This window comes from Diabrotica virgifera, chromosome 9 (genome assembly GCF_917563875.1).
Source record: "Diabrotica virgifera virgifera chromosome 9, PGI_DIABVI_V3a".
Lineage (NCBI taxonomy): Eukaryota > Metazoa > Arthropoda > Insecta > Coleoptera > Chrysomelidae > Diabrotica > Diabrotica virgifera.
Genome location: NC_065451.1, coordinates 194,344,639 through 194,358,625, shown reverse-complemented (window position 1 = coordinate 194,358,625; position 13,987 = coordinate 194,344,639). Strand labels below are relative to the sequence as shown.

The following is a 13,987-nucleotide window of genomic DNA, read 5'->3' as shown; positions in this document are numbered from 1 at the left end:
GCTCTTGTTTATCTCACTACGTCTTGAACGCCTAGCTCTCTCAATGTGTCTTCGTTTCGTATTCTATCTCTGAGTGTGATACCTCTTATGGATCTTAGGATTCTCATCTCTGTTGTTCTCATTATTTGTTTGGTCTTTGTTGTCTCGGCCCTTGTCTCAGCTGCGTATGTCAGTACGGGTCTAACACATGTCTTATAAATGCGGACTTTGCTTTCGGTGCTCATATATTTATTTCGCCAGATAATATCTCTCAGGAAACCAGATATTTCCGCTGTTTCGTTGCCTGCTGTTTTGTTTCTTGTCACATAGATCTGTCGCTAGATATTTCCACACCCAAGTATCTGCAATCCATTACCTGTTCGATTATATGGTCGTCCATAATTATTTACATCTAATTGGGTTCTTGGATATTACCATCGATCGGGTTTTCTCTGTGGATAGTCAGGTTATATTTTTCGGCGGTTATTTTAAATTTTTGTAGTAGGCGTTGTAAGTCATGTTCGTTTTCTGCTATTAAGATTGCATCATCTGCGTAGCAAAGTATTCTCGTGGTTCAGTTACCCATTTTGTATCCCTGATTCATTTTGTTAACACTACCTATAACTTCATCCATTATTAAATTAAATAGACATGGACTGAGGCTGTCCCTTTGTCTAATGCCGACATTGATTTTGATTTCTTCCGTGAGCCCGTGTGTGGTTTTTATTCGTGTGTTGTTGGATCTATTGAGCTCTTTCATTATGTTTCTATACCTCTGACCTATGTTTTTCTTTCCAAGAATGGTGAGCAGGTCCTTCAATCGCACTCTGTCGAAGGCTCGTCTCAGATCTCTGTTTCAGAAAGTAAATTTAGAATTAAATTATAAAAATGCTAATTATTGCATCTGATAGAGCAGTAGTACGCCGACAACTACTAATTATTTGAGATTTTTAGGCACAAAGGTATTTAGAAAATCGGCTGTAATGCAATGTCGTGGGTGGTTTTTACCCCGCGGTCGGTCCTTCTAGGGTTACACGCTGACACAAGACAAATAAAACGCTGAAAGAGCTTCTCAAAGCATATGAAACACGACTCCACGAAACAGAGGCGACAGTTTTTAACATTTTTTACAGAGAATTTACCATTTTAATATTTTTAAGATTTGTCAAAATACACGCATCAAAATAATCTAGGGGACAAAAACAAAATGCGAGATTACAGAAGTATTTTAAATAAATTATTTCAAATATTTAAAAAATAAGGTATAAACAAGTGTCCCGACTATGAAATAAACATATTTTCTTAGAATTATCTCAATAGCTCTTAAAAAATTTAAGACAAAACTCCATAATTCAAAAAATGCTAACATAAGAAAATTAAAAAAGTAATTTGTTGCCCCTCAGCTCCCAACAAAGTAGTCTGTAGGTTAAGTTAATACAGTGTATGACCTCTAAGGTCGTTGATTACTGCCCTACATCTGTTAGGTTAACTCATGATCAGTGTCTTTCTGCGGTATTCTGCTCCACTCCATTGAAAGGCCCTCAAACAGTTGCTGTTAATATTTTGTTGTAAAATGCATATATCCAATATGTCCCATACATGCTCAATTGAGTTTAAATCTGGCGATTGTGCAGGCCATGATAAAACCTAAATTTCATTATCTTCGAGGAATATTTGCAAGACCCTGGCAGCATGTGGACGCGCATTGTCATGCATTAATTGAAATTGGGAACCAGCTTCTTATGCAAAGGGTACAACAATATGTTCGAGAATAATATCGCGGTAGTCTGTTGGATTTAGAAACCGTTCCAGATAAATGAGACTGCTTCTTCCACCAAGAGAGATGCCACAACGTGTCTTTATACTGCTGCTTTACTGTCTATGAACCTCCTGCACGGCGACCAATCGTTCAGCATTGCCAGATCGTCTCCAAATTCTTGTCCGTCTCGTATCTGGTGCAAATCCAAATCGAGACTCATCTATGAACAAAGTAGAGGATCACTTACGTCTAACCCAATTTGCCTTTTCTTCTGCCTAATCCTACTTCATGCAGTTTTTTTTCTAATAGTTTGGCAACTTAAAAAACAGCTGATGAGTCTCTTGCAGCCTCATTTGTAATTGTGATGCAGTAATAGTGAGATCTTCCAAATCCTGCAACCTAAGAAAACTTTCTTCAATCTGGTTGGTTATCCTTGTATGGCCTGTATGACGTTCAGCAACGCCACCGGTTTCATGAGACCTTAACCACAAACAATTAATGACATTACTGGTCTTGTAGAGAGCCTCAGCAACGTCTCTTTGACTTCAACCAGGTCTAAGCACCCCGATAGCACTCCACTGGATTTCACTATTTAAATGATGTCTCACCATTATTGGCAATTGTCAAACTAAATAAAAATCCAAATAGACATCGAAAATCAAGTGCCAATAGAGAAATATTACTTCGTATCTCATAGACAAAAACGCATTCTGAAGTTTTGTTTATTTTTTATATCCATTCTTGTCAGCATTACCATCTAAGTTGGTACAATAATCGAAAAAAACAACAAAAAATGTTAAAATCAAATTTATTTTTGGATTTGCAACTAACATTGATTTAAAAACTGTTAATATGGGTGTCCCCTAGATCAGCGGTTCTCAATCTGTGGTACATATCATTTGTGATAGTACACCAAACACAAAAACATCCAAAATCAGCATCACTATTATAGTTAATTAGATTAACCAGCTAGATAAGTATTTCAGTTAGGTGGTACCAAAAATAATAAAAATAATTTTGTGGTACATCACTTAATAAGGTTGAAAACCACTACCCTAGATTATTTTGATGTGTGTACATCAGAAAATCAAAAGATGATGGTGTAAAATTTTTGTTAGAAAATCCCCGTTTTTTGGAGTTTATACGATTTATTAAGGGAAAAGCAATTCAACCGAGGCGACGCAGTTTGTCGAAAAATGACGCATTAAAATTTTTTATCGAGAATTTACCATTTTAAAATTTGTCAAAATACATCAGAAAATCAATATAGTCCATCAAAAAATGATGATGTAAAATTTTTAGTATAAAATCTCCGTTTTTGGGGTTTATCCGATTTTTCAAAGGGAACAGCAATTAAAGCGAGGCGACAGTACGTCGAAAAATGACGCATTAACATTTTTTATCGAGAATTTACCATTTTTAAAATTTGTCAAATTACATCAGAAAATCAAAGGCTATAGCCCATCAAAAAATGATGGTGCAAAATTTTTAGTAGAAAATCTCCGTTTTTTTGGAGTTTATACGATTTATCAAGGGAAAAGCAATTCAGCCGAGGCGACATCGACAGTTCGTCTAAAAATAACGCATTAAAATTTTTTATCGAGAATTTACCATTTTACCATTTTTAAAATTTGTCAAAATACATCAGAAAATCAAAGGCTATAGCCCATCAAAAAATGATGGTGTAAAATTTTTAGTAGAAAATCTCCGTTTTTTTTTTAGTTTATACGATTTATCAAGGGAATAGCCATTAAATTGAGGCGACAGTTCGTCTAAAAATGACGTATTAACATTTTTTATCGAGAATTTACCATTTTTAAAATTTGTCAAAATACATCAGAAAATCAAAAGCCCATCAAAAGATGATGGTGTAAAATTTTTAGTAGAAAATCTCCGTTTTTTGAAATTTATACGATCTATCAACGGAAAAGCAATTAAACCGAGGGGACAGTTCGTGTAAAAATGACGTATTTACATTTTTTATCGAGAATTTACCATTTTACTATTTTTAAAATTTGTCAAATTACATTAGAAAATCAAAGGCCCATCAAAAAATGATGGTGTCAAATTTTTATTAGAAAATTTCCGTTTTTTGAAAGGACATCGCACACATCTTATGGAAAATATAATGTCACTCAAATTCAATAAAATTTATACGAATAGATCCGTTTTAAATTAACGGTCAAATCTTATCATTGCGCCAACTCTTAATTATGATTAATTACGGCGCAAATTGCACTTAAAGTTTATCGAAATCACATTTTTGGAGTCCGTAAAACTGTCAGTTACAATCACTATTGCTCTGGGTGCTATTCAAAAGAGCTTAAACCCCGCTGGGCCTAAGCGGATTAGTGAAACTAATCCGCTGATTTATGGAGTACCGACAATTTGGGTATTATAAAATATTTTTTCTCTCTCTAACTTATGTACGTATCCATTTGATTTCAGATTTATTTATATCAATTTCTGCTCTTATTATTGAAAATATGGAGTTGGCGCAATGATAAGATTTGACCGTTAATTTAAAACGAATCTATTCGTATAAATTTTATTGAATTTGAGTGACATTATATTTTCCATAAGATGTGTGCGATGTCCTTTATACGATCTATCAAGGGAAAAGCAATTAAACCGAGGGGACAATTCATCTCAAAATGACGTATTAACATTTTTTATCGAGAATTTACCATTTCACCACTTTTAAAATTTGTCAAAATACATCAGAAAATCAAAGGCCCATCAAAAAATGATGGTGTAAAATTTTTAGTAGAAAATCTCCGTTTTTTTTTAGTTTATACGATTTATCAAGGGAATAGCAATTAAACCGAGGCGACAGTTCGTCTAAAAATGACGTATTAAAATTTTTTATCGAGAATTTACCATTTTTTAAATTTGTCAAAATACATCGGAAAATCAAAGGCTATAGCCCATCAAAAAATGATGGTGTCTAATTAATAGTAGAAAATTTCCGTTTTTTGAAATTTATACGATCTATCAACGGAAAAGCAATTAAACCGAGGCAGGGGCGTCATTTGATAGGGTCAGGGGGGGCATTTGCCCCCTGACCCTGAAAATGACTGAAATTTACAAAAAATAGATCAATTTTGTATTATGTTTGCATATATAATGTATTGTATATATAATTTTTGCCCCCCCCCCCCCAGCAAATTTCGAATGACGCTCCTGAACCGAGGGGACAGTTCGTGTAAAAATGACGCATTTACATTTTTTATCGAGAATTTACCATTTTACCATTTTAAAATTTGTCAAAATAAATCAGAAAATCAAAGGCTATAAGCCTATCAAAAATGATGTAAAATTTTTAGTAGAAAATCTCCGTTTTTTTTAGTTTATACGATTTATCAAGGGAATAGCCATTACAATACATTTTTTAAAATTTGTCAAAATACATCAGAAAATCAAAAAATCAAAAATTTTACACCATCATTTGTTGATGTGCTATAGCCTTTGATTTTCTGATGTATTTTGACAAATTTTAAAAATGGTAAAATGGTAAACTCTCGATAAAAAATGTTAATACGTCATTTTTAGACGAACTGTCCCCTCGGTTTAATTGCTTTTCCCTTGATAGATCGTATAAATTTCAAAAAACGGAAATTTTCTTTTATAAATTTGACACCATCATTTTTTGATGGGCTATAGCCTTTGATTTTCTGATGTATTTTGACAAATTTTAAAAATGGTAAAATGGTAAACTCTCGATAAAAAATGTTAATGCGTTATTTTTAGACGAACTGTCGAGGTCGCCTCGGCTGAATTGCTTTTCCCTTAAAAATCGTATAAACTCCAAAAAACGGAGATTTTCTACTAAAAATGTTGCACCATCATTTTTTGATGGGCTATAGCCTTTGATTTTCTGATGTATTTTGACAAATTTTAAAAATGGTAAAATGGTAAATTCTCGATAAAAAATGTTAATACGTCATTTTTAGACGAATTGTCCCCTCGGTTTAATTGCTTTTTCGTTGATAGATCGTATGAATTTCAAAAAACGGAAATTTTCTACTATAAATTTGACACCATCATTTTTTGATAGACGTCAAAGAAAGCCTTTGATAGAGATCAAAGGCTATGGTCCATCAAAAAATGATGGCGTAAAATTTTTAGTAGAAGATATCCGGTTTTTGGAAATTAAAATATTTATTTACGAGAATTTACCATTTTTAAAATTTCTCAAAATACATCAGAAAATCAAACGGTATGATATTCGATGCGCTAAGAGCTATTTATATTTTATTTATGGTGTTTATTAGGAATATTGCTTTTTAAAACTTGTTATTTAGAGATTGTTGTAAAAATCTATAAATCACAGTCCCTAAGTTATGCAATTAGTATTACAAAATCGTCACTGGTGACATCTAGTGAGTGTTGGTTAAATTTCTAAAAATTGGAGTAGCACTCTCGCCAAAATTTACACTGTCAAAAACGCTCTTGCCAAAATTGTAACTGTCATTTTTGTAAAATTTAACATTTATCCCATTTATCCTTTTTTCTTTCTGGCTAATTGACACCTAGTTCATGTCATAAAAAAACATTTATCCTAAAATTGGAATATCTTTGGAAATCTCATAAGTGTAAAAAGGTGTGTTACACAGTTTGCTAGAAAAATGTTGTTTAATCTGCTCACGTTTGTCTTGTCGTTTTTCTTAGATGAGTTAAAATTATTTGATATTCGTTTTTATATTTATAACTATGTATTTATATTTCATTTATGGTATTTGCATATTAAGAATACAGATTACCCAAGATGTCAAAATACAGAGAGGGGTCCGTCAGGGTTGCGTGCTGTCCCCACTACCTTTCAATGTCTACAGTGAAGCGGTATTTCAAGAAGCGCTCTCAGATTCAATAGAAGGTAGGTATATCTATCAATGGAGAAGTTTTGAACAACTTACGTTTTGCAGACGATACAGCAATAATAACGGATAACAACATGATTTACAGAACGTAATGCAACGCCTTAGTGAACGCTGTCATGAGTATGGACTGAAGATGAATTTAAAGAAAACTAAATGCATAATCATGAGTAAATCAGCACATGCAAACATCCAATGGACTGTTGAAGATACCGTAATTGAGAGTGTGGATAACTACAACTACTTAGGCACATAGATAACATCAAATGTAGACCAAACCAAAGAAATTAAGACACGTATTGAAATAACACGTGCATCATTCATTAAACTTAAAAAGTTTCTTTGTTGTCGGAATATAAGGTTAGAACTACGCCTAAGGATGCTTCGATGTTACGTGTTCTCTACTCTTCTTTATGGCTTGGAAGCGTGGACATTGAAACAAGTCCATTTGAATAAGTTGGCCGCATTTGAATTTTGGTGTTACAGAAGAATCCTACGAATATCATGGATTCAAAGAATGTCAAACTTGGAAGTAGCTAGAAGGATAGGAAATCAACCGGAAATAATACTACCTATCAAAAGACGAAAATTTGAGTACTTGGGACATGTGATGAGAGGGCAAAAATACTCATTATTACAACTTATTATGCAAGGCAAAATCCGAGGAAAGTGAAATGTGGGAAGACGAAGAACATCCCATATTAAGAAATTAAGGGAATAGTTCGAATGCAGTAGTGCAGAGCTATTTAGAGCGGCAGTCAACAGGGTCCGCATTGCCATGATGATTTCCAACCTTCGATAGAAGATGGAACTTAAAGAAGAAGATATTTAGAATATTTCTTTTCAAAACTTTTCATATTTGGAGAGTGTTATAGAAATCCGTACATGGTCTCTAAGTTATGCAATTAGTATTACACAATCTTCACTGGTGACATCTAGTGAGTGTTGTCCAAACTTCTAAAAATTGAAGTAGCACTCTAGCCAAAACTTTCGCTACCAAAAACGCTATCGCCAAAGAGAGGCGATAAGAATTGTAACTGTCATTTTTGTTAAATTTAATGTTTACCATTAAATTGGAATTAATAAAATTATTTGTTAACAGTTTAATTTAGCAGATGATTTGAAAATTTGATGCTGTACACTGTACAAAATCTCACAATTATGTTACACAGTTTGCTAGAAAAATGTTGTTTAATCTGCCAACGTTTCTTTTTTTTATATATATTTTCTTATATTTTCCTTCTTTTTCAATTATCTTCAACTTTTTGATGGGTTCAAACTATTTGATTCTCTTCAACCTCTCTAGGAACTATCTTCCAAATACCAATTTATGCTATTGGAAATCTTGGATTGGAAAGAGATGAAAAAAAAAACAAATAACATCTAATAACAAAACTGGTTTTATTATACATTTGAAACAATTACTCTAAATCGAAAATAACATACAACACAGCGTATTAGAAGAAAGAAAATAAAAAATCTAACAATACAGAGCCAGGTTTTGTGTAATATTCGCCTTAGTTTTACCAAAAATTCCTACAATTACGATTAATGAATACCTACGTTTCGTGATGAATGAATAAACTAACCAACTGTTATATGCGCATAAATAGGAGTTAATTTTGTATTATAGTAATTATTAAAAGAAATATTCACTGACGGTGTTGTAAAAACAACAATTTAAATTAATTTGGTCCCCGTTTTTCATAAATATTTTATTTTAAATCTTTTGGAACAAACTGTACCTTTTAAGATAAAGATTATCGATGTCAAGTGAGAACGCGTTGTGTTACATAAAAACACATATTGTGGACTCTTATCAAGAGTAGTTCTTAAAGTCTTGGCAAAGTTAAGGACAATTCGAATGTTAAGTTCGCTAAGTAGGTGTGTGTTTATCTCTCTGTCTCTCTCTCTCTCTCTCTCTCTCTCTCTCTCTCTCTCTCTCTCTCTCTCTCTCTCTCTCTCTTTCTCTACTATCTCTACTATCTCTACTTTCTCTCTTTTTATCTCCCTCTCTTTATTTTTTTCTCTCTCTCTCTCTCTCTCTCTTTCTATTTTAAATTGGAAACATTGACAATACCTCGTTTTCACAATACCCTGGTCCTTAATATTTGGTATTGCACCCTTAGAGGAAAAGCATATTTCTCAACATTTAGTGGAGATTAAAGTAAAATCAGAAAAATTTTAGTTCTTACTTTAATTTTTTATTACAATTTGTAAATAATTGAAATTCAACTTAATTTTTAGTCTATGACAGTTCAAATATATGTAATGCATACATAAAAGAAGAAAACAAGAAAGAATAATTGTGAACGGCGAAGTCATAAATAATTTGTACAGTATTACAGTACAGTTGTACAGTATAGTTTCTTACAACAGAATATAAAACCGTCTATACAATATGTTAATAATATCAATCTTGAATAAGTTGATCAAATTGTTTACCTTGGATATCAATTAAATTGTAACGTTAAGACTCACGATGAAATTAGATCTAGGATAGAGCAGGCCAGAGCCACTTTTACAAGGATTTCCACGGTAATATGTAACAGAGACCTTAAATTGGCATTGAGGATCCGCCTACTTCGCTGCTACGTGTTCTCTGTCTTACTTTATGGTGTCGAGTCCTGGACTGTGAATAAAATCGATCTAAATCGCCTTGAGTCTTTCGAAATGTGGTGTTATAGAAGAATTTTAAAAGTTTCTTGGGTAAGGAAGATTCAAAACTCCACAATGCTAGAACGTCTCAGCAAGACTACTGCGATTATAAAAAGCATCAAGCAGAGAAATCTTGAGTATTTCGGACTTGTAATAAGAGGTCTCAAATATAGGTTGCTACAAAATATCATGCAAGGAAAAATAGCAGGCAAACGCAGTCGAAGAAGAACCTCATGGTTGAAGAATTTGCGAGATTGGTATGGGGTTGGTACAAGCATGCTATTTAGGGTGGCAGTGAATAAAATTAAGATAGCTATGATGGTAGCCAACGTTCTGAAAGGAATGGTACATAAAGAAGATACATAAAACGAATGTAAATCGTCCCCTTTCTTCTAGATTTAAGGTTCCTTTAGGGTATTGGTATTTTAACCTTTTTCTTTGGTCATTTGTTGTTTTCTTTTAATATTTCTTTACATAGAATATTCAACAAAACATTAACCTTTTGTTAATATTTTCTATTTATCTTATAAATCTTAGTCTAATGTCTGTGCTTCAAGCTGATACTAATCTCAATTTTTCTGTACCTACTATTTTCCTTTCTCTTCCTCGAGTACATTACTTTTACATTACAACTGACACGATGTTGTGTGATGAAATTGTCCTATTCGCTTGGAGGGCTGACATGGAGGGATTTGATATTTCTACAGTGCTTCTCATGGTGGCGCGAATTTTAAAAATTGGAATGACACGATCCAAAATAATTTTACGGGATTTACAGGATTTCCGGATTGTTGATATGGTAACAACTACACTGGTCCGAGGGTATTGACTGCAGGCCAACCGCTGCTGCTAAAGTATTTATTTAATAGCAGCTCCCAAACCGTCCTGCTGCGGCGACCAAGTATTGATTGGTTGCTTACCCGTTCCTTACAGGATCGAGTATTGATCGAGTCAGTCCCATCTCTAACCTAAAACAAGTACTGATTGTTCTTTCTCATTGACGGGTGTGTGTATACTGATTAATATTTCGATTAGTATTTTCGTTTAAATTAACCGTACCTATTGTTCGCAGGAATGAATAATAGAGCGTAGCGTCGTCAATACCTTCGTCAGAATTGAATTTTACTTTTTCTTGTGTTTTACTAAGGATGCCCGTTACAATATCTACTATAATACGAATTTAACTCTCAAATGATACTTACAAAGTTTGTTAGTTAAATTGACATCAAGACTAGTAGCCACTTGAAAAGGCGCTTTCGACAATTGAATTAAAAAGATCCACAGCTGTTCCTCGTCTAACTAAATTAAAAATAAATAAAAACTAATAATTCTTAAAAGAAATGAACTACATACACATAAATAGTAAAAAAACAACGAGGTGAGTGAGCAGCTGCGAGAGTATCACATAACAAAGTCAGTGTAAAATTTTACATCTTTAGAAGATGTTTTTGGGAGTAGAACTGCAGTAAAAAAGTTAAAATTGACATTTTTTTAAGACATGTCAACACTTATTATATTCTAGGAGCCAGGTGAAGCTTTAGTATTCACTTTTATACGATACCTTGACTTTTTATGTTTTTTGGTGCGTAAATCCGATTGTGGTACCAGGCTAAAATCCCGTCAAATAATTTGTTATTAACTGCTTAAATGATTGTATCTCCTACAATATTAGAGATATTTAATTTTACCGAAATGAAAATTGTTCCTTTGGAAAAATGGACAAAATGGTGGTTACTAAATTTTGATCCGATTGTTAGAACCGAAGTTATAACAAATCCTGAAAAACAATTGCAAAATAGGCATTCGATGATGCTTTTCCAAGTATAATCATCTTTCATAAATACGATTAACTTGTAAAGCCCCCTCATTTTAAAGATAATTGTTCCATCTTAAAAAAACTTTATGTAAAATGACTTTATCTTTATTAGTAAAAAAGTTATATCAATTTAACATTAAAAATTTCGCTAAAAAGTTTTAAAAACATTTATTTATAAAGAGATTGAAACAAAATTAAGCTATAAACTTTGAAAATATGTGAATTTTTTACCAAGACATTGAACTTTTTGGAACAAGCTCTGTGAACAAATAAATTTTCAATATTTCGGCAAAAAATTAACATAAAAACATTTACCAAAGCTCGATAACTTCCGTTAGCCCAATTTCCACAGTTTATAGCTTAATTTTGTTTAAATATCTTATAAATAAATTAATTCGCAACTTTTTAGTGAAATTTTTAGTGCTTAATTATTATAACTTTTTTTATTAATACAGATAAAGCCAGTTTGCAAAGTATTTTTTGGACTGAAATAATTACCTTTAAAATGAGAGGTTTTTGAAAGTTAATCGCAAAATTGAAAGCTGTGTTATATTTGGAAAACCACCATCGAATGCCTATTTTGCAATTATTTTTCACGAAATTTGTTATAACTTCGATTCTAACAATCGGATCAAAGTTTACCAAATATCATTTTGTTCATTTTTTCAAAAGAAACAATTTTCATTTTGGTAAAATTAAATAACTCAAACAGTTTAAGAGTTACAATCATTTAAACAAGTAAATTGCTAATAACACATTATCTGACGGGTTTTCAGACTGGTACCCTCTAAAAATCGAATCTACGCACCAAAAAATATACAAAAAAACGTCAAGATACAAGATACCGAAGGAACATAAAAATTCATACTCTACCCCCCTCTGGCTCATAGATTATCAATGCTACAGAATATAACGACCGTGTAGAAGAATAAAAAAATTATTTCAGGGACCTATAAATGCAGTAAGTTGTCAATTTTAACGTTTTCGATACAAAATGACTACTCTAAGGTGTATAATAAATAAGCTTCGGTAGGACACAGCACTTTTTGGTTTCTTTCGTCTTAATACCCCTTTATGTAAGCTGACAGGTGTTTCTTCTCTTCCTCAGACAAACCGTTCTTGAGTGTTCTTCGAACTAAAAAATAAAAAATAATAAATATTTGATATGAAATTCAAGTGATAGAAAAAATTATCATTTTATGTTACGCAGTCGGTGCAGTAATAGTAACGGACAACAAAAACGATATGTAACGACTTTTCTCGTTCTTTTCCACAGAGACATGAGTATGGGTCTGACAAACTATCTGCCACCAAACAGATTGATCTTGAGGTACTGTTTGCCATCTTCTGACTCCTAGCTTTCCCAAATCTTCTGTAATACCCAAACCTTCTTGTCCTCTGCCCAGCGATTTGTTCAAGTTTCTGCTGAATATACTGTTGTGGAATTGTTTTTTTTTTAAGGAAATTCAAAAAAATTAAATTTATATCAACGACCATGAAATGATAGTTTTTCATCACCCTGTATATGGCCAAATTTGTTTAGAATTTAATTTTGCTTTTAAACAAGTGTTTCGGAAAAATTAAAACCATTAGTGATAATTATTCGACGAAATGGACGGGACATTAACAAAACATTTCGGTGATTAGAAAGTGGAGAGAGCGTTGACGGGACAATAACGTTTTTAAGATCCTTTCGGGAAGGTATTTTAATGTGGTATACAAACGGTATTATTTTAGTTGTAAGAGTAGAAAGTAGAAAATAACTAATTATGATTTTCCTTGAATTTGACAAATTGGAAAAGTTATGTGGAAGAATATTGGGTTTCTTAAGAAATAAATGGTTGGAGAGAGGTTGTTGTTGAGTGGACGAAAAATATCGGGAGAAGGGATAATGGATGTGAGAGTATGGACTGGAGAAAAAAATAAAGTCAGTGTGTAATGAACATCGAGAGAAGGCAGCCGAGTTTTTCAAAAGTGTAGAATCAGTGTAGAGTTGGTGTGATCAGCATTTGTGAGCAGAGTCAAGTTGAAACCAAATCGTCGACCGGTTGAAGAGTTAATTTTCCTGGTCCGAGGGAGATTCCTTTGTTTTGTCTAGAACGAGTAGCTGATTATTATCCGTTTGTGCACAAGATATTCGAGCAAGTCCTGTGTGCTTTTCTTGGAAGCAGTTTTGACGAGGGGGATTTTTTCGCAACAACCAGAGAGTACGTGTTGAGAAAATCAAGGCAGCGCAATCCAGACGAGGGAGTGAAGAATAAAAGGTTAGTCAAATCATTTGTCTGAATGGAGAAAAGTTATTTATATCAAGACCATATTTGTTTAATTGTTTATTGAACAATTTTTTTGTAACGCAGTTAGTCATTTCAAATTTGAAGAAATCAATTCAAAAGAAGAAAAGTAAAGTTCATTCAATTTAGTATGAGTAAATACGAAATTAATTAAATAAATAATTTTGTCAAAACAAGGAGAGAGTTTTAATTTATTAAGTTAGAGATTGTTGCAACAAAGTTAAATTTTAATATTTTTGAATCATATGTACACGGCATTTGATAAAGACAATAGATTACATTTATATGAATTTGAGTGTTGTCAATTTCCCCGTTTCTACCCTGGAAGAAGTAAGCAACTAGAAATACTAGAAGCCACAGATTACAGGTATTGTATCAAATACAAAATTAGCCCTGATAATAAAATTGATTGGAAAATTTAATTGGAATTTAGTTATGTCTTTACATAGGCAATAAATAAAATAATTGGATCAATCAAATTAAATTAAGATTTTGCTAATTAATCTAAATAAATAGAAAAGGTAGAGCATAACAATACATTAGACATTGTTGGTGCCTTCTCACACATACAAATATTTGCTTAAAAAGTCAAGTTCTGATTCGACGA

General features: G+C 32.6%; 1 protein-coding gene across 6 annotated transcripts in view; it reads right to left on the bottom strand.

Moving 5' to 3' along the window:
• Nucleotides 1–7,997: 7,997 nt before the first annotated feature.
• Nucleotides 7,998–13,987, bottom strand: part of LOC114335223 (FH1/FH2 domain-containing protein 3) — an 843,862-nt gene continuing 837,872 nt past the window's right edge. For all 6 annotated transcript variants that reach the window (XM_050661657.1, XM_050661656.1, XM_050661658.1 and 3 more), the window contains one exon: nucleotides 7,998–12,224. Coding sequence is in view for 5 of the 6 variants with exons in the window: in XM_050661656.1 (XP_050517613.1) it covers nucleotides 12,151–12,224 (74 nt within the window). In the remaining variant the exon portion in view is untranslated. The remainder of the gene's footprint in view (nucleotides 12,225–13,987) is intronic.